Source organism: Mobula birostris, chromosome 16, assembly GCF_030028105.1.
Source record: "Mobula birostris isolate sMobBir1 chromosome 16, sMobBir1.hap1, whole genome shotgun sequence".
Taxonomy (NCBI): Eukaryota; Metazoa; Chordata; class Chondrichthyes; order Myliobatiformes; family Myliobatidae; genus Mobula; species Mobula birostris.
Genome location: NC_092385.1, coordinates 58,391,318 through 58,410,713, shown reverse-complemented (window position 1 = coordinate 58,410,713; position 19,396 = coordinate 58,391,318). Strand labels below are relative to the sequence as shown.

At 42.1% G+C, this 19,396-nt stretch overlaps 1 protein-coding gene across 3 annotated transcripts in view; it reads right to left on the bottom strand.

The window, feature by feature from the left end:
* Positions 1–204: 204 nt before the first annotated feature.
* The window catches only part of dnah1 (dynein, axonemal, heavy chain 1), a 379,457-nt gene continuing 360,265 nt past the window's right edge, over positions 205–19,396 (bottom strand). For all 3 annotated transcript variants that reach the window (XM_072280693.1, XM_072280695.1, XM_072280696.1), the window contains 2 exons: positions 10,437–10,668; positions 205–399 (listed from right to left, as the gene is read on the bottom strand). In XM_072280693.1, the coding sequence (XP_072136794.1) occupies positions 278–399; positions 10,437–10,668 (354 nt within the window). In that variant the 3' untranslated portion in view covers positions 205–277. The remainder of the gene's footprint in view (positions 400–10,436; positions 10,669–19,396) is intronic.

Here is a 19,396-nt window from a genome sequence, read left to right as displayed (position 1 = left end):
AAACATCACATTTGACTACTCACTACTGAATTGCACACTCAGCAAAATGACAGCGTTTCAAAGTGATTTCTGTAGGTGGCTTTGGTTTACATCTTTCTCTGGAATTTACATTTAAATGTAAATCACAGACTGTTTCCAAACAACTCTATGATAAATAAAAAAAAACATGATTAACAGTAATAAGAAAATATTTAATTCACAACTAATACAATGCGACAAATACAAGGAATTGGGTTCAACATCTACAATAAAAGCTCATTTCTGATCCTGTTTTTTTTTAATAGTCCAGTGCACAGATTAGTGCCACCCCTCGTTTAATCCAGTGTCTGTATGGCTTGGAGGTTGGGATTTCCACAGATATGACATAATTGGTTGAATGGCCAGTTGTTGACAGTGTACCTGAAAAGAGACATTTTATCAAGTTGAAGAGATTAAATCTGGAATATTCAGCACCTAAGATAGTTGGAAAGTACTTTATATTCAAAGTACTTTATCTTCAATTAAAAGGGTGGCACATTAATGTAGCAGTTACTGCAATGCTATTAAAATGCCAGTGACCCCGGTTGAATTTCCACCACTGTTTGTAAGGTGTTTATATGTTCTCCCTGTGACCACATGGATTTCATCTGGGTCCCCCAGTTTCCTCCCACATTCCAAAGATGTACAGGTTAGTAGGTTAATTGGTCACATGGGAAGCATGGGCTTGTCGGGCCAGAATGACCTGTTATCATGCTGTATCTCCAACTAAAAATAAAATCTTATCTATATTATTAACAAATTATACCTTTATATAACTTGTTATATGTTATGTGTGATCCCAAGTAAATTTCTGTACTTCAGTAGAAGTATAAAGTAGGTAATTTTTAATGTAGAAGTTGAAGGGTGGAGGGATGAGGATGTAATTTTCACAAACTCTCTCACTGCTGTTATGGTGCACAACAGCAGAACTTCAAGTGTTCCTCATTGCATGTTGCATTTCTCATTTTTGAGAACTATACCCTGTCCCAGGATACCACTTCTGGAAACTGTGTGCTAAGTTTTTGAACATGACTATCATTTATTTTTATTCATTATTTTATTAATTTATTATTCAGGCATTTTAACTTCTGGGTAAACAGGATATCTCAGTGTGATTCAGATACACAAATTCCCACCGTTGTTCAGGAAGTATATTGTGCATCATTTACTCGGACATTATAGAATCAGTGTTAAACAGTATAGAAACAGGCCCTTCCACCCAATTCATCCACACTGTTCAAAATGCCCACGAGCTAGTCCCATTTCCCTATAAGCACTTCCTAACCATGCACTTGTCTAAATGTTTAAAAGACATTGTAATTCCACCCACTTCTTCTGGCAGCTCATTCATACACCTACCTCCCTCTGTGTGAAAACCTGCCCTTGAGGTTCCCTTTTAAATCTTTCCTCTCTCACCTTAAATCTACGCTCAGTAGTTTTAGACTTCTCTACCCTGGCAAATGGACAGCGACCACCCACCTTATCTATGCCCCAATTATGTTCACCCTTATAAGGGCAGGTGACAGAAGTTTGTATAGGGGAACACCAGATCCAGTGGTGATAATTCTATTAGTTTCAAGATAATTAGGGAGATGGATGGACCTGGTTCTCACATTGATATTCTAAATTGGAGAATTTTGCTGGTATCCGAAAGGATCTGGCAAGTGTGGAGTGGGTAGGTTGTTTTCTGGCAAAGCTGTACTTGGTACGCAAGTGGCCTCCAAAAGCGAAATTTTGAATTCTGGCTTTTTTCAACATTTCAGAGAACTTTGGATAAGTACATGGATGGGATGGGTATGGCAGACTATGGTCTGGGTGCAGATCCATGGGACTAGACAGAATAATAGTTTGGCACAGACTAGATGAGCCAAAGGGGCTGTTTCTGTACCATAGTGTTTTATGACTCTATGACCCGTCAACCCCCTACGCCCCACAGAATGAAGTCCCAGCCTATTCTGTCTCTCATTATAACTCAATCCCTCTCGTCCCAGTAGCATCCTTGTCAATCTTTCCTGCACCTTTTCATAGATCCTTGGTTCAACTCCATTTTTGCAAAATATTTATTGAATACCATAGTCATTTATTTTCTATTATAATTTTACCAGCGGTCCATTCTCTTAATAATTATTTTTCAGGAATTGATATTATTGGCAAGAACAACATTTATTGCTTATTCTTAAATGTCCTTGAAAGATGGTGGTTAGCTGCCTCCATAGACTATTGTGGTTCTTCTGGTGCTGTTGGAGAGAGTGGGTTTTTGGACAGACCCAGCAGTGATGAAAGAATGCCAATATATTACTGAGTCAGTATGATATGTGGTTGGAGGGTGGTGTTCTCAGTCCTTCCCCTTGTATTTTTATTATCAGAATAAATTATTCATAATAATAAAAATTACAAGAATAAACCGTGCAATACCTTTTTATTCTTTACATTCGTCGCCAATGTTTTCAGTGCTGTTCTATTACATTCCTACACATCAATAGTACTGTTGCCACTCATCTGGTCCCGTGGGATAGTATACTTGTACAAAAATTGAGGGGCTTCCTCACCCAACCCGGCCTTCACTTGGTTTGGAAGTAGCTATACCGACTATCCTCTGGGTGAAAAGTTTTCTCCTCAGGTTTTAACTACATCTGTTCCCTCTCACTTTAAAACTGTGCAGTCTACTTCCTGATTCTCTAATCTAAATTTAAAAGATCCTGCATTCAGTCTATGCCCCTCATGAGTTTATCCATCTCTATAAGGTCACCCCTCATTTTCCTATGGCGCATCTCTCCGTAACTCTATCCCTTGATCCTGGCAACATCCACATAAATCTTCCCTGCACTTTCAGCTTAATGGCATTTTCCTACAGTAGAGTAACCAAAACTGAATATAATATTTAAAATATGGCCTCACCAACATCTTATCCAACAGCAGCATAATATCCCAACCTCTATACTCAGTGCCTTGAATGATGAAGGTCAGCATACCAAAAGCTGCCTTCACCATTCTGTCTACTTGCAAAACCACTTTCAGGAAACTATTTATTTGTTCGTCTAGTCCCTCTGTTCTACACTTTCCAGGGCTCTACGGTGCACCGTGAGATTCTTACCCTGATTTGTCTTCCCAAAATGTAACACCTCGCACTGATCTGAATTAAACCCCATTTGCCATTCCTCAGCCTGCTTACCCAGCTGATCAAGATCCTGCTGTAATTCTTGATAACTTTCTTCATTCTCTGTTTGTATACTTGTGCATCATGGTATTGGAAATGAATATCAACTTGTTAAAAGTAGTTGTAGCTGTATTTTTCTAATGAAGTCGAGAGAAGTGTTTATTACGTTCCTGATTTTTGCCTCATAGATGGTGGAAAGGCTTGGCGATATCAGTAGATGAGTCACTCACCACAGTGTACCCAACCTTTGACATCTCTCATAGTTGCAGTATATACATAGCCAGTTTCTGAATATGGGTGACTCCAGTATGTTGATAGTGGACTATCTAGTGATGGTGTGATATTTAGGGTAGGTGGTTAGATGTTCTTTAATTGGGAATAATCATGGCCTGGGATTTTTGTTTGCTACATGATTTCTATATATCAGTTTAAGTCTGAATACTGTCTAGGCCCTGAAAGATTCTGGTATGGGCCAGTTCATTGGCTGAGTAGTGGTGAATGGAGTGGAACATTGCATAGTTATCAGCATGTACTCTAATTTCTGACTTTACGTTGAGAGGTCATTAATAAAGAACTGGGCCAAGGTCTGAATTCCTGCTCTGATGAAAATGATCAAAAAAATCGCAGATGCTATAAATCTAGAAGGCTGAAAATGTTCAGCAAGTCAGGCTATATCTACGGAAATGATGCTGCCTGATGTTTAGTTTTGTTAGTTCTATAATGTATGATTTCAGGAAGCTCTTCTGAATAGATTCAATGAACTCATCTTTCAAGCTAGTGCTGCCATTTTGATCTTCCCAGTCACCTTGACGATTAAAATGATCATATTATTTTCATATTTATAGTTGAATTTTCTCTCCCATTATGTGTTATATAAAGGGCTACAACCAGCAGTTTGTCCCTTATCTTAATCTAGCAGATTCCATTTTTTTGGGTCATAATAATTATTCTGTACTGTTGATATGCACATCCTTTTGATTAGAGATATCCCCACTTCACACCTTCATTTTCCTTTTCTATTTTGTCCATCCTTTCTAAACATCAAGTATCCAGGTCATTAATCACTATACACTCAGTGGCCACTTTGTTAGGTACAGCTATACACTTGCTTATTACTGCAAATATCTAATCAGCCAATCATGTGGGAGCAAGTCCTTGCACAAAAGCATGCAGATGTGGTCAAGAGGTTCAGCTGTTGTTCAGACCAAACATCACAATGGGGAAAAATGCAATCTAAGTGACTTTGACATTGGAATGATTGTTGGTGCCAGGGAGAGGGGTTTGAGTATCTCAGGAAATGCTGATCTCCTGTGATTTTCATGCACACCAACTCTAGAGTTTACAGATAATGGGGCAAAATACAAAAGTCGTCCAGTGAGCAGCAGTTCTGTGGGCGCAGCTACTTTGTTAATGAGAGAAGTCACCAGAGAATGCCCAGACTGGATCAAGCTGATAGGAAGGCGACAGTAACTCAAGTAACCAAGTGTGACAACAGTGGTGTGCAGAAAGGTATCTCTGAACACACAATACTTCAAACCTTGAAGTGGATGGGCTACAGCAGCAGAAGACTATGAGCAACACTCAGTGGTGACTTTATTATTTACAGGAGGTACCTAATATTTGTATATCTGTGTACTTGTAATGCTACTGTGACACTGTAATTTCCTTCGGGATTAATAAAATATCTGCATATGTAGGTCATTTTTCTCTGTGCCATTATTTTCTCTGTTTGTTATGAATACTTCATACCATCAAATAAAATGCTTTTATTCTAACATCGTGCTATTTTCTTTCAACTGACCTTGTTTACTGATACAATCTATATACTACTAAAACTCTCATGCTCTGTCTGCCTGTTTGTCTGTTTGTGACCTCCAATTAGTACAAACGGTGCATTACAGCGGCACTATTTTTGGCTAAATCGAATTAAAATGCGCTACCTTACAGAATGCAGGCAAAGTTCAGGGTTATGTATTTGTATAAAATTGCTCATTTGCCGAAATCAACAAGCTCGCTTTGACCTGAGAGACGATCTGGAAATCGGGACGCGACAGCCCAACGCTTGCGCACGGCCAGCCTCAGCAGTGATACCTACCGGAGCAAAAGGGCAGGGCAGCTCTATTTCGAGGGGTCACATTCTGCTAATCACCATCAGCATGTGCAGGATTGGGACAGATCTAACTGCCACCCATCAATAAGAGATAATTAAATCTTATTGTAATGAAGTATTTCGAGACACTCATAAAACCCCTTGCTGCAGTCAAAGGACAGCGGTGACTATATCACGTCCATTTAGGAGAGCGCCAACCGCATCGTCAAGAATAATCAGCATCCTTTGGTGTTCGTGCTTCGTATCTCCTATCCAGCATTAAGGTTAGAAAAAATGGTCAGCCTAATTATGCCGCGTGGAAAGGGAAGGGGGACATTATGGTCAAGAGATGACGCCAGACGTCGTCGGGAAGTAGCAAGGAGAGGGCAAGAACAAGAATTGGATAAGGCCAGGGCCGTACGACTTCAGGATCAAAGAGTCAGGACAAAAAAAGATGAGAGAAGAAGAGACAGAGGAGGAGAGGCATGCACGTCTCCAGTATCAGAGACAAACAACAAACAGCAGAAGAGATGAAGAGATGGCGGATGAAAGGGCTGCACGTCTCCAGAATGACAACGAGAGGCACAAGAGTGGCAGATAAACCAGAAATGATGCCATCCAAAGTGTCCTTTGTTAAACGAGGAGGAGCTATATTTGCTTTGCTATGCATTGTTCTTCTTTAATAAACTGAGGTTTTCTGCTTCAGTTTCCAAAGCAAAGCGATACCAATAGCATTCAGGAAAATTTAATGTTCATTCTGGTCACATCAGACTGCACTACCCTTCTCTCAAAGGGTGCCCCAACGGGTCACCCCGTTGTCTAGTGTTTGCTAAGCTTTTTGGTTCATTAGAGTCTGCATCTTAGAAATTTACAGCATGAAGATGTAGAGCATAGAAACATATCTATGTTGACCATCATCCCTATCTGTACTGTCCCACTTGACCACATTAATTTCTTATTTCTCTGTGCTTTGCAAGTTTAAGTACCTATTCAGATACCAGTTAAATGCTGTTACTATTCTCTTATTATCCAGATTGCGAATTTGCATTGAATTTTCACATTAAATATATTACCTTTTTCCCTACCTGTATATTTTTTTTGATTAAAGTCCTACATATAGCTCTGATTATTCAGTCACCAGGGCACAAATTCTACCCTGGTCAAAGTGGAGTCTGTCACTTCTTGTGTTAATGGCATGTGAATAAAAAAAACCCTTCCCCCCCCATGCTGTTATTTGAACAATCTAGTTAACTCTCTGAACCACTCGTAACATCCCCAAGATTTTTAGCTCAGGATTTTGTGATATAATTTGGACCTGTTATTCAACAGAACCTATCTCTGAGCTATGATAATTGTTACATGAAAGGCAACAATGAGATTGTCCCTCTCATATTCTATGTTTTTCTTTTGTTCCACAAGAGATTCTCCTCAATCCTGGCACCACGCATACAACACAATCCTCAGAACGCCTGAGCAACAGTAGCAATCCCCAAGATCGTAGGGTCTCTTGCAATCATATTCTTTCTCACTAGTGCCACTTGAATAGTCCACTTTGCTGAGGCTCTGTACTCAAATTACTCATCCTTTCTGTAGTATTTGTTCACTTTTGTACAAGCAGTGAATACCTTGAACCATTTAGATAGATCAAAGGTTGAGGCTCCTGCATCACTTTATCTTGAGATTAACCTACTACCTAAATATCAATAGGGTGCATTAATAGGCGGCGTTGTGCCTGCGCACTCAAAATTTAAGTTGTTGAGATGCTGCCAGGACTTGAGGATCTGAGTTTACAGGAAAGGTTGAACAGGTTAAGACTTTATTTTCTTTCTCTCTCTCTCTCCCCCCCCCCACACACATCTCTCACTCTCTCTCTCCACACACCTCTCACTCTCTCTCTCCACACATCTCTCACTCTCTCTCTCTCCATGCATCTCCACTCTCTCCCCCCCCACACACATCTCCCACTCTCTCTCTCTCCACACATCTCCCACACTCTCTCTCTCCACACATCTCTCACTCTTTCTCTCTCTCCACACATCTCCCACTCTCTCTCTCTCCACACATCTCTCTCTCTCTCCACACATCTCCCACACTCTCTCTCTCCACACATCTCCCACTCTCTGTCCACACATCTCCCACTCTCTCTCTCCACACATCTCTCACTCTTTCTCTCTCTCCACACATCTCTCACTCTTTCTCTCTCTCCACACATCTCCCACTCTCTCTCCACACATCTCCCACTCTCTCTCTCTCTCCACACATCTCTCACTCTTTCTCTCTCTCCACACATCTCCCACTCTCTCTCTCTTCACACATCTCCCACTCTCTCTCTCTTCACACATCTCCCACTCTCTCTCCACACATCTCCCACTCTCTCTCCACACATCTCCCACTCTCTCTCCACACATCTCCCACTCCCTCTCTCCACACATCTCTGTCTTTCTCTCTCTCCACACATCTCCCACTCTCTCTGCACACATCTCCAACTCTCTCTCTCCACACACCTCTCACTCTCTCTCTCCACACATCTCTCACTCTCTCTCTCTCCACACATCTCTCACTCACTCTCTCTCCATGCATCTCCACTCTCTCTCTCCCCCCACACACATCTCCCACTCTCTCTCTCTCCACACATCTCTCAGTCTTTCTCTCTCTCCACACATCTCCCACTCTCTCTCTCTCCACACATCTCCCACTCTCTCTCCACACACCTCACTCTTTCTCCCTCTCCACACATCTCCCACTCTCTCTCTCTCCACACATCTCCCACTCTCTCTCTCTCCACACATCTCCCACTCTCTCTCTCTCCACACATCTCCCACTCTCTCTCCACACATCTCCCACTCTCTCTCTCTCCACACCTCTCCCACTCTCTCTCTCCACACCTCTCCCACTCTCTCTCTCCACACATCTCCCACTCTCTCTCCACACATCTCCCACTCTCTCTCTCCACACATCCCCCACTCTCTCTCTCCACACATCCCCCACTCTCTCTCTCCACACATCCCACTCTCTCTCTCCACACATCCCACTCTCTCTCTCTCCACACATCTCTCACTCTTTCTCTCCCCACACATCTCTCACTCTTTCTCTCCCCACACATCTCTCTCTCCCCACACATCTCTCTCTCTCTCTCTCTCCCCACACATCTCCCTCTCTCTCTCTCTCTCCCCACACATCTCCCTCTCTCTCTCTCCCCACACATCTCCCTCTCTCTCTCTCCCCACACATCTCCCTCTCTCTCTCTCTCCCCACACATCTCCCTCTCTCTCTCTCCCCACACATCTCTCACTCTCCCCCCCTTTCTCTCTCTCTCTCTCGACCTCTCTCCACAGTGGAAGCATCTGGGTGTTTGCCATTGATCTTGCAATGTTCAATTCCATTTGCAACCTCAGATAATGCAGACTAGGTCTGTGCACAGCAAGATCCAAAAGATGATAAGTTTAGCAGAATTCGGCCATTAGGCCCACCAAGCCTGTTCTGTTATTTCATCATGGCTGATCCAATTTTTCTCTCAACTCCAGTCTCCTGTCTTCTCCCCATATCCCTTCATGCCCTGACCAATCAAGAAACTTGTCAACCTCTGCCTTAAATATACATAAAGACTTGGCCTCCACAGCTGCCTGTGGCAAAGAATTCCATATATTCACCTCTCTTTGGCTAAAGAAATTCCTCCTCATCCCCATTCTAAAAGGATGCCCCTCTATTCCGAGGCTGTATCCTCCGGTCTAAGACTTTCTCACCATAGGAAACATTATCTCCACATTCACTCTATCAAGACCTTTCAACATTTGACGGGTTTCAAGTAGGTAACTCTTTATTCTTCTGAATTCTAGTGAATACAGGCTCAGAGTCATAAATACTGTTCATATGACAAACATTCAATCCTGGAATCATTTTGTGAACCTCCTTTGAACCCTCTCCAGTTTCAGCACATCCTTTCTAAGATAAGGGGCCCAAAAATGCTCACAATACTCCTAGTGAGGCCTCACTAGTGCTTTATAAAGTCTCAACATTACATCCTTGCTTTTATATTTTAGTCTTCTTGAAATGAATGCTAACATTGCATTTGCCTTCCTCACCACAGACTCAACCTACAAATTAACCTTTAGGGATTCCTGCACAAGCAGTCCCAAGTCCCTTTGTGCCTCAGTTTTTTGTATTTTCTCTCCATTTAGAAAATAGTCAACCCTTTCATTTCTACTATCAAAGTGAGTGACCATATACTTCCAGACTGTATTCCGACTGCCATTTCTTTGCCCATTCTCCTAATCTGTTTAAGTCTGTCTGTAGCCCCTCTACTTCCTCAAAACTACCTGCCCCTCCGCCTCTATTCATTTCGTCTGCAAACTTTGCAACAACGCCATCTATCCTATCATCCAAATCATTGACATATAACATAAGAAGAAATGGTCCCAACGCACCCCCGTGGAACACTACTAGTCACCAGTAGCCAATCAGGAAGGCTCCCTTTATTCCCACTCTTTGCCTCCCGCCAATCAGCCATGCTTTATCTATACAGGAATAGTTAAGAATTTTCAGTTAATAATTTGTCTCATGCCTCCTCAACACTTTTGCACAATTTTTAAGGTACAAATCATCCTGTTGGTGTATTATCTAGTTTACCAGCTCCAACTATAACGGAAGTTTTAGTATCTATGAAAAATACGACCTGATCACTGTCCCATTTCCTCCAGCAGACTGTAGCTGCTTTGTGTAACAAACTAAAATGCAGCTCACCAAGTCTCATTCAAAGGTACCCTCAAGCATAAAGTAAATGCAGGAAATGCTGGAGATATTTAACAGGTCAAGCAGCATCTTTGGTGAGAACTTTTACGAGTTCTGAAGAAAGGTATTGACCTAAAAATATTAAGTTTGTTTCTCTCTCCACAGATGCCACTTGGCCTGCAGAGCATCTTCAATACTTTCTATTTTTATTTGATATTTCCAGTATTTGAAGTACTAGAGCTTTGTCCCCGACAGCACTGTATGAGTACTGTCACCACAAGTCATAGCAACCCTTCAAGGCAGCTTCTTATCACCACCTTCTCAAAGACAGTTAGGGATGGGCGTTAAATGTTGAACTTGAAAATAAAGCAACATCCTGTTAAACTCCACTAATTCCACTATTACCTCACTATTCATTCTACACTAATTTCAGATTTTTCTTACCCGCACGCCTCAGGGTCTTGTATATTGGACAGTTATAAATTCCTTCCTGTGGGGGTTTTCGATTTGCAGTTGGGATTAACCAGATCGTGGCCATATTTGTGTAAAGATCCTTGGGTCGGGATTCACTCAGCTGAGCTAAGGTACCATCCCAGCGAGCCCCCTCCAAGAAAAGACCATAGATGTAGCATCCAATTCTGGGACGCATCGACTGGTGTGGTTCATTTTCAATTATCTGTGATTGAATGGTATAAGTTAGATGAATACATCTTCAAGATTAGAAATAAACAAGAGGTACATTGTTTTCATACAGAATATATACAACATGCTTTTGCAGGCTAAAGGCTCTTCAGAAGTCAAGAATAAGGCATAAAACTTGTTGCTTACAGCCATTTTATTAAATCTTACAAGAATGGAAAATGAAGAGAGAGAGAGGGAGAGAGAACAAAGAAAGACAAAGGAAAAGGAAAAGAAAAACAGTTATCTCATACTCTGACTAGAGTCAGCAAAAATTCCAGTATTAACAATTAACTTATAAAACAGCCAGATTCAAGTAGCATCACATGTGCTACTGAAAACTAAGAAGTTTCCAGAGAAGTACAGAAGAAACTGCTACACTACCATGCCCCCTAAAACAGGCAGCATCCTGGTCACCATAATTACAAGAAAATTCACTGAACAATTACATTTATATAGGTGATTATAAAAAAAACAAGCAAGCATAGAAAAGTTAACTACAAGGAAAATAACAATTCTACAGCCTAATTTAACACATGATTTATATGCTAAATATAGTTCAATGTTACTTCATTCAACCCACATTTACTGAACTTTGCAGTTTGTTGAGATTGATGAAAGTTATACACAACTCTCAGATTATCACCCAATACAAGTACACATTGTGTTATCGAACATATGGTCTGCATAAACAAGCATGTTTAATATGCTATTAAGTATATTAGGATGCAATTGCAAACATGCATGGCTGAGGATGTAACATGAATCCTGGCACCTGTTTCTGGTGGAATAATGATTATTACCACAATCTGTGCACAAGAACTGTTCTTCGATACAGGGTTATCAGAAATTAACAACCAGGAGAAAATATTTTATTTATTTTGAGGGTCAGAGTAGGACAGGCTGCTATGTCAGATTCTGTGAAAGTCCCGTGGTTACTGTCTCAATATGCTTTTCTCCAAACCCAGGAACCCACGCACACTTATGGTATGAAACGAAAAAAATGCAGATGTTGTAAATCTGACATAAAAACAGAAATTGCTGGAAATACTCATCAGGGCAAGCAGTATCTATGAAAAAAGACAATTAACATTTCAGGTTGAAGATCCTTCGTCAGAACGAGGAGAAAGGCAAAAGAAGCACAAAAAAGACCAGCTTCTTTTGACTCCAGAAATTGTAATCCAACCAGCTGGACATGGCTTCCTGCTCTGAATTTTACAACTCCTTTGTGTCTCACTTGCTAACTGCTCCTGTTCTCTAATGGTCATTGACCAGATTATCTTGTTGGCAGTTTATCCCCATGGTCTCTTTGGTTTTACCCTGTCAGAAACATTTCTCTCTCCTCTCTCTCTTCACGTTCTGGGATGACCAGAACTGTATGCAATACTCAGATGTGGATGTTTTATGAAGTTGCAATATAACCTCTTGACTTTGGAGCTCAATGCCTCAACTAATAAAAACAAGTATTCCATAAGCCTTAACTACCTTATCAACCTGTGTAGCCACTTTAAAGGAGCTATGAACTTGGATCATAAGATCTCTCTGCTCAGGAACACTGTTAAGGATCTTGCCCTTAATAGTGTGCCGTCTCCTTGCCAAAGTGCAACACCTCACATTTATCTGGGTTAATCTCCATCTGCCATTTCACTGCCCATATCCGCATCTCATCTATATTGTGCTGTATTCTTTGCCAGTTTTCTACATTATCCACAACTTCACTAATCTTAGTATCATCCGCAAACTTACTAACAGACCCATCTATATTTTCATCTAGGTCATTTATATACATCACAAACAGGTCCCAGCACAGATTCCTGTGGAACACCAATTATAGACCTCCAGCTCAAATAAGTCCCGTTGACCATTACTCTCTATCTTCTATGTGCAAGCCATTTCTGGATCCAAACAGCCAATTCACCACAGACCCTATGCTTCTGGATAAGCCTCCCATGAGGGACTTTGTCAAATGCCTTGCTAAAATCCATATAGACAACACCCAATGCCCTACCCTCATCAATCTCTCTCACCACCTTGTCAAAACACTTAATCAAGTTGGTAAGGCATGACCTGCTATGCACAAAGCCATGCTGGCTCTCTCTAATTAGGCCATGCTCATATATCCTATCCTTAAGAATTTTCTCCAGCAATTTCTCTATAACTGATGTGAGATTCACCAGTCTAGTTTCCAGGATTTTCTCTTGTTTCCTTCTTAAATAGAGGTACAACATTAGCTACTTGCCAGTCCTCTGGGACCTCACCAGTGGCTAGAGAGGACATGAAGCTACTGGTCAAGGGCCCAGGAGCCTCGTCTCTCGCCTCCTTCAATAATCTGGGGTAAATCCCACCAGGCCCTGGGGACCTATCCACCTTAATACTCAATAGGAGGCCCAACACTTTCTCCTCCGTGACCTCTAAATGTCCTATTGTATTTACGCACTCAGCTCTGATCTTCTGGTCCTCTATATCCTTTTCCTTGGTAAGTACCGAAGCAAAGTACTCATTAGGTACCTCTCTCACATTCTCTGCATCCAAGCAAATGCTCCCCCCTTTATCCTTGAATGGTCCCACCCTCTCCTTAGTTACCCTCTTGCTCTTGATGAGGTAGAATACCTTGGGATTCACCTTAATCTACTTGCCAAGGACTTTTCATGGCCCCTCCTGGCTTTCCTAATTACTTTCTTTTTAGTTCTTTTCTGGCTTCTTTATACTTGTCATGTGCTTCATTTAATCCTGACTTCCAAAGCTTTGCACACTTTTTCTTTTTGGCTAAATTCATCACCTCTCTGGACATCCAAAGTTTTCTTATCTTTACATCCCCATTCTTCTTTCTAACAGGAACATACCTTTCCTGCACTCTGTGCAACCCTCCACACGTTTGCTGTGGACTTGCTTCTTGGTTACTGCCTAATGCCCTCATAATTTGCCCTACTCAAAGTTAAAACTCCCCCACAAGGACCATACCTATCCTTACCTATAGCTATCTTGAAAGACAAGGAGTTGTGCTCACTGATCCCTAACTGTTCACCCACTGAAAGGTCAGCTCCAGTACAGCTCCTCCTTTCGTTGGACTGTCCACATATTGATTTAAGAAACCTTCCTGGATACAGTTAACAAATTCTGCCCAATCTAAACCCCTTACTCTAAGGAGGTTTAGGTGTTTTAAAAGGAATAGGATGGGAGGTAGAAAAGGGGGGAGGGAGTAGCATTACTGGTCGGGGATGGTATCACGGCTATAGAAAGGGAGGACACTGCAGAGGGAGCGTCCACTGAGTCGGTGTGGGTGGAAGTCAGAAACAGGAAGGGATCAATCACTGTGCTGGGAGTAGTCTATCGGCCCTCAAATAGCCCTCGGGACACCGAGGAGCAGATAAGCAGGCAGATTTTAGAATGGTGCAGAAAATACAGGGTTGTAATTATGGGTGATTTCAACTTCCCTCATATTGACTGGCACCTCCTGACTGCAAGGGGGATAGATGGGGCTGAATTTGTCAGGAGTGTTCAAGAAGGATTCCTGACACAGTATGTGGACTGGCCGATGAGAGGAGAGGCCATACTGGATCTAGTTCTGGGTAATGAACCTGGTCAGGTGGCAGACCTCTTAGTGGGGGAGCATTTTGGTGAGAGTGACCACAACTCCCTTAGTTTCAGCATAGCTATGGAAAAGGATAAAAACAGACAAAATGGGAAAGTGCTTAACTGGGGAAGGGCTAACTATGAAGGGATGAGGCAGGAACTAGCGAGAGTAAATTGGAAACAGATGTTCAAGGGTGAAAGCACAGAAGTAATGTGGAGAAAGTTTAGGGACTTTTTGTGCTGAGTTCGGGATAGGTTTGTCCCACTGAGACAAGGGAAAAATGGTAGGAAAAGGGAACCGTGGCTGACGAAACACATGAGGCAACTCGTCAAGAGGAAGAAGGAAGCATATGTTAGATATAAGAAGCAGGAAGCAGGAGGGGCTCATGAGAAATATAGAGTAGCCAGGAAGGAGCTTAAGAAAGGACTTAGGAGAGCTCGAAGGGGTCATGAGAAGGCCTTGGCATGTAGGATTAAGGAGAACCCCAAGGCGTTCTATGCGTATGTGAAGAACAGAAGGATGACGAGAATGAAGGTGGGGCCACTAAAGGATAAAGAAGGCAACATGTGCCTGAAGGCCGAGAAGGTTGGGGAGGTCCTAAATGAATATTTTGCTTCAGTATTCACAAGTGAAAAGGACCTTAATCAGGGTGAGGTTGAAATAGAACAGGCCTGTGTGCTGGACAATGTGGAGATTAAGGAAGAAGTAGTGTTGGATCTTCTTATAAACATCAAGATTGGTAAGTCCCCAGGGCCGGATGTGATATACCCCAGGTTGCTGTGGGAAGTGAGAGAAGAGATCGCTGGAGCAGTAGCTATGATCTTTGAATCCTCTTTGGCTGCAGGGAAGGTGCCGGAGGATTGGAGAATGGCAAATGTAGTTTCCTTGTTTAAAAAAGGTAATAGGGAGAATCCTGGGAAGTATAGTCTTATGTCGGTAGTCTGCAAACTATCGGAAAGGATTCATAAGGACAGGATCTACAAGCATTTGGAGAAGTACAGTCTACTCAAGGATAGTCAACATGGCTTTGTGATGGGAAGGTCGTGCCTCACGAGCCTAATTGAGTTTTTTGAAGAGGTAACAAAAGAAATTGATGAGGGTAGGGCGGTAGATGTGGTCTACATGGATTTTAGCAAGGCATTTGACAAGGTCCCCCACGAGAGACTCACCCAGAAAGTCATGAGGCATGGGATCAGTGGAACCTTGGCTGTTCGGATAAAAAATTGGCCTACAGGAAGAAAGCAGAGGGTAGTAGTGGAAGGAAAGTATTCTGCCTGGAGGTTGGTGACTAATGGAGTGCCGCAAGGATCCGTCCTGGGACCCCTACTCTTTGTGATTTTTATAAATGACCTGGATGAAGAGGTGGAAGGATGGGTGAGTAAGTTTGTGGATGACACAAAGATTGGAGGAATTGTGGATGGAGTTGTAGGTTGTTGAAGGTTACAAGAGGATATAGACAGGATGCAGAGTTTGGCAGAAAAGTGGCAGATGGGGTTCAATCCGGATAAGTGTGAGATGAAGCATTTTGAAAGGACAAATCAGAAGGCTGAGTTTAATGGTCGGTTACTTAAGAGTGTGGATGAACAGAAAGACCTTGGGGTTCAAATCCAGACATCCCTCAAGGTCGCTGCACAGGTTGATAGGATAGTTAAGAAGACCTATGGGATGTTAGGCTTCATTAATAGGGGGATTGAGTTCAAGAGTAGAGAGGTCATGTTGCAACTCTACAAATCTCTGGTGAGACCACATTTAGAGTATTGTGTTCAGTTCTGGTCACCTCGTTTATAGGAAGGATGTGGAAGCTATGGGGAGGGTGCAGAGGAGATTTACCAGGATGTTGCCTGGATTGGAAAACAAGTCTTATGAGGCAAGGTTAGCAGAGGTGGGACTTTTCTCTTTGGAGCGTAGAAGGATGAGAAGGGGCTTGATGGAGGTCTACAAGATTATGAGAGGCATAGATAGGGTGGATAGCCAGTACCTGTTTCCCAGGGCATGAATAGCAAACACCAGAGGGCGTGTGTACAAAGTTAAGAGAGGGAAGTTTAGGGGAGACATCAGGGGTAATTTTTCTTACACAGAGGATTGTGGGTGCCTGACTTGCCAGAGATGGTGGTGGAGGCTAAAACATTAAGGGTATTTAAGAGCCTCTTAGACAGGCACATGGATGAAAGAAATATAGAGGGTTACGGGGTAGTGTGGGTTTAGTACTTTTTTTTAAGGAATATATGGGTTGGCACAACATTGAGGGCTGAAGGGCCTGTACTGAGCTGTAGTATTTTAATGTCTAGGTCCCAGATATATTAGGGAAGTTTAAATCCCTCATGACAACAACCCTACTATTTTCACACATTTCCTTAATCTGGTTACATATCTGTTTCTCAATGTCCTGGTGGCTATTAAGGATTCTGTAGAACAATCCCATCAGTGTGATTGCATCCTTGCTGTTCCTGAGTTCTACCCAAATGGACTCAGTGTATGACCCGTCCATTATGTCTCCCGTGTGATATTGTTCCTGATTAGTATCCCACCACCCTCCCCACTTTTACCTCATCTATATTTTCTAAAACTTTGAAAACCTGGTACATTAATCAACCATTCCTGTCCCACTCTGAACCAAGTTTCAGTAATGGCTACAATATTGCTGTTCCATGTACGGATCCATGCTTTAAGTTCACCACCCTTACCCATAATGCTCCTAGCATTAAAATATGCACACTTCAAACTATCTTTTGTCTCTTTCCCAGTTCTGACAATTGGTCTTTGAACTGAAACGGTAACTTCCCACAGATGTAGCCTGACCTGCTAAGTATTTGCAGCGTCTTCTGTTTTTGTTTCACACTCACTGTATGCTGTGATATAACTGTAGGAGAGTTTGGAGTAAATGATCTACTCTAGTGTGTTGATGTAGGGTCTTAGTTTTAGCCTGATGCCCAATAGAACTGTGCTCAAATTATGACTGCACGGACAAAACAATGCCATCAACAATTTAAACCTACCAAATCCAGTCTAGACTCTACTTTGCTCAATCATTTTTACATGTAGTCTAACCAAGGTGCTCACAGGATAGCCCATGAAACAGCAGTCTATTTAGGGTGGGATGGTAGTGTAGCAGTTAGTGTAGCACTATTACAGTGCCATCTGTAAGATGAGGGTGCAATCCGCTACTGTCTGTAATTAGCTTGTACGTTGACCGCATGGTTTCCTCCCACGTTCAAAGACGTATGGGATAGGGTTAATAAGTTTGTGGGCATGCTGTGTTAGTGTCAGAAGTGTGCCCATCACAATCCTGATTTGCTTTGATGCAAACAATGCATTTCATTTTATGCTTCCATGTACATGTGACTAATAAAGCTAATCTCATCGATTGCTGTTTGGCATAGATGAAAACACTACTGTCATGCGCTGAGGCCAATTAAAGTTTTAAGCTCACAGAATTTATGAAATGGATTCTGCAGTGGCTAGATGGGAGACGCCAGAGAGTAGTGGTGGATAACTGTGTGTCAGATTGGAGGACGGTGTGTAGCGGTGTGTCTCAGGGATCTGTACTGGGTCCAATGTTGTTTGTCATATATATTAATGATCTGGATGATGGGGTGGTAAATTGGATTAGTAAGTATGCAGATGATACTAAGATAGGTGGCGTTGTGGATAATGAAGTAGGTTTTCAAAGCTTGGAGAGATTTAGGACAGTTAGAAGAGTGGGCTGAAAGATGGCAGATGGAGTTTAATGCTGAAAAATGTGAGGTGCTACATTTTGGTAGGGCTAATCAAAATAGGACATACATGGTAAATGGTAGGGCATTGAAGAATGCTGTAGAACAGAGAGATCTAGGGATAATGGTGCATAGTTCCCTGAAGGTGGAATCTCATGTGGATAGGGTGGTGAAGAAAGCTTTTGGTACGCTGGCCTTTATTAATCAGAGCATTGAGTATAGGAGTTGGGAATGTAATGTTGAAATTGTATAAGGCATTGGTAAGGCCAAATTTGGAGTATTGTGTACAGTTCTGGTCACTGAACTATAGGAAAGAGGTCAATAAAATTGAGAGAGTACAGAGGAGATTTACTAAAATGTTGCCTGGGTTTCATCTCCTAAGTTACAGAGAAAGGTTGAACAAGTGAGGTCTTTATTCTTTGGAGCATAGACGGTTGAGGGGGGACTTGATAAAGGTGTTTAAAATTATGAGGGGGATTGATAGTTGATGTGGATAGGCTTTTTCCATTGAGAATGGGGGAGATTCAAACAAGAGGACATGAGTTGAGAGTTAAAGGGCAAAAGTTTAGGGGTAACATGAGGGGGAACTTCTTTACTCAGAGAGTGGTAGCTGTATGGAACGAGCTTCCAGCAGAAGTGGTTGAGGCAGGTTCGATGTTGTCGTTTAAAGTTAAATTGGATAGGTATATGGACAGGAAAGGAATGGAGGGTTATGGGCTGAGTGTAGGTTGGTGGGACTAGGTGAGGGTAAGAGTTGAGCATGGACTAGAAGGGCCGAGATGGCCTGTTTCCGTGCTGTAATTGTTATATGTTATATGGTTATAACTTTGTCCATCAAAGACTCTAAAGCTGGTTCTGGTATTCAGATCAAAGCAAATTTCTGTCTACACTGCCCAGTATGGTTAAATGTGGAGTTAGGGCTTCTCAGAGTGTTTGATCACATTTAGAGCTATGTTCAGTTCTGGTCACTTCATTATATGTGGAAGCATTAGATAGGGTGCAGAGAAGATTTACCAAGATGCTGCTTGGATTAGAAAACATGTCTTATATGGAAGATTGAAGAAAAGCTAGGGCTTTTTTTTTTAGAGCGAAGGAGGATGAGAGGCATATTGATAGAGTTGTGTAAGATTATAAGAGGCATTGACAGAGTGGACAGCCAGTGCCTTTTTCCCAGGGCAGCAATGGCCAACACCAGAGAACATCCTTTTAAGGCAAGTGAAGAAAAGGTTAAAGGAAATGCCCGAGGTAGGATGCTACAGAAAGAGTTGTAAGTGCCTGGAATGCACTGCTGGGGGTGGTGGTAGAGGCTGATACATTGGCGACTTTTAAGAGACTCTTAGACACATGGATGAAAGAAAAAATGGATGGCTATGGGGTGTGTAGGGGGGGAGGGTTAGATTGATCAAGGAGTAGGTTAAAATATAGCATAATATTGTGTG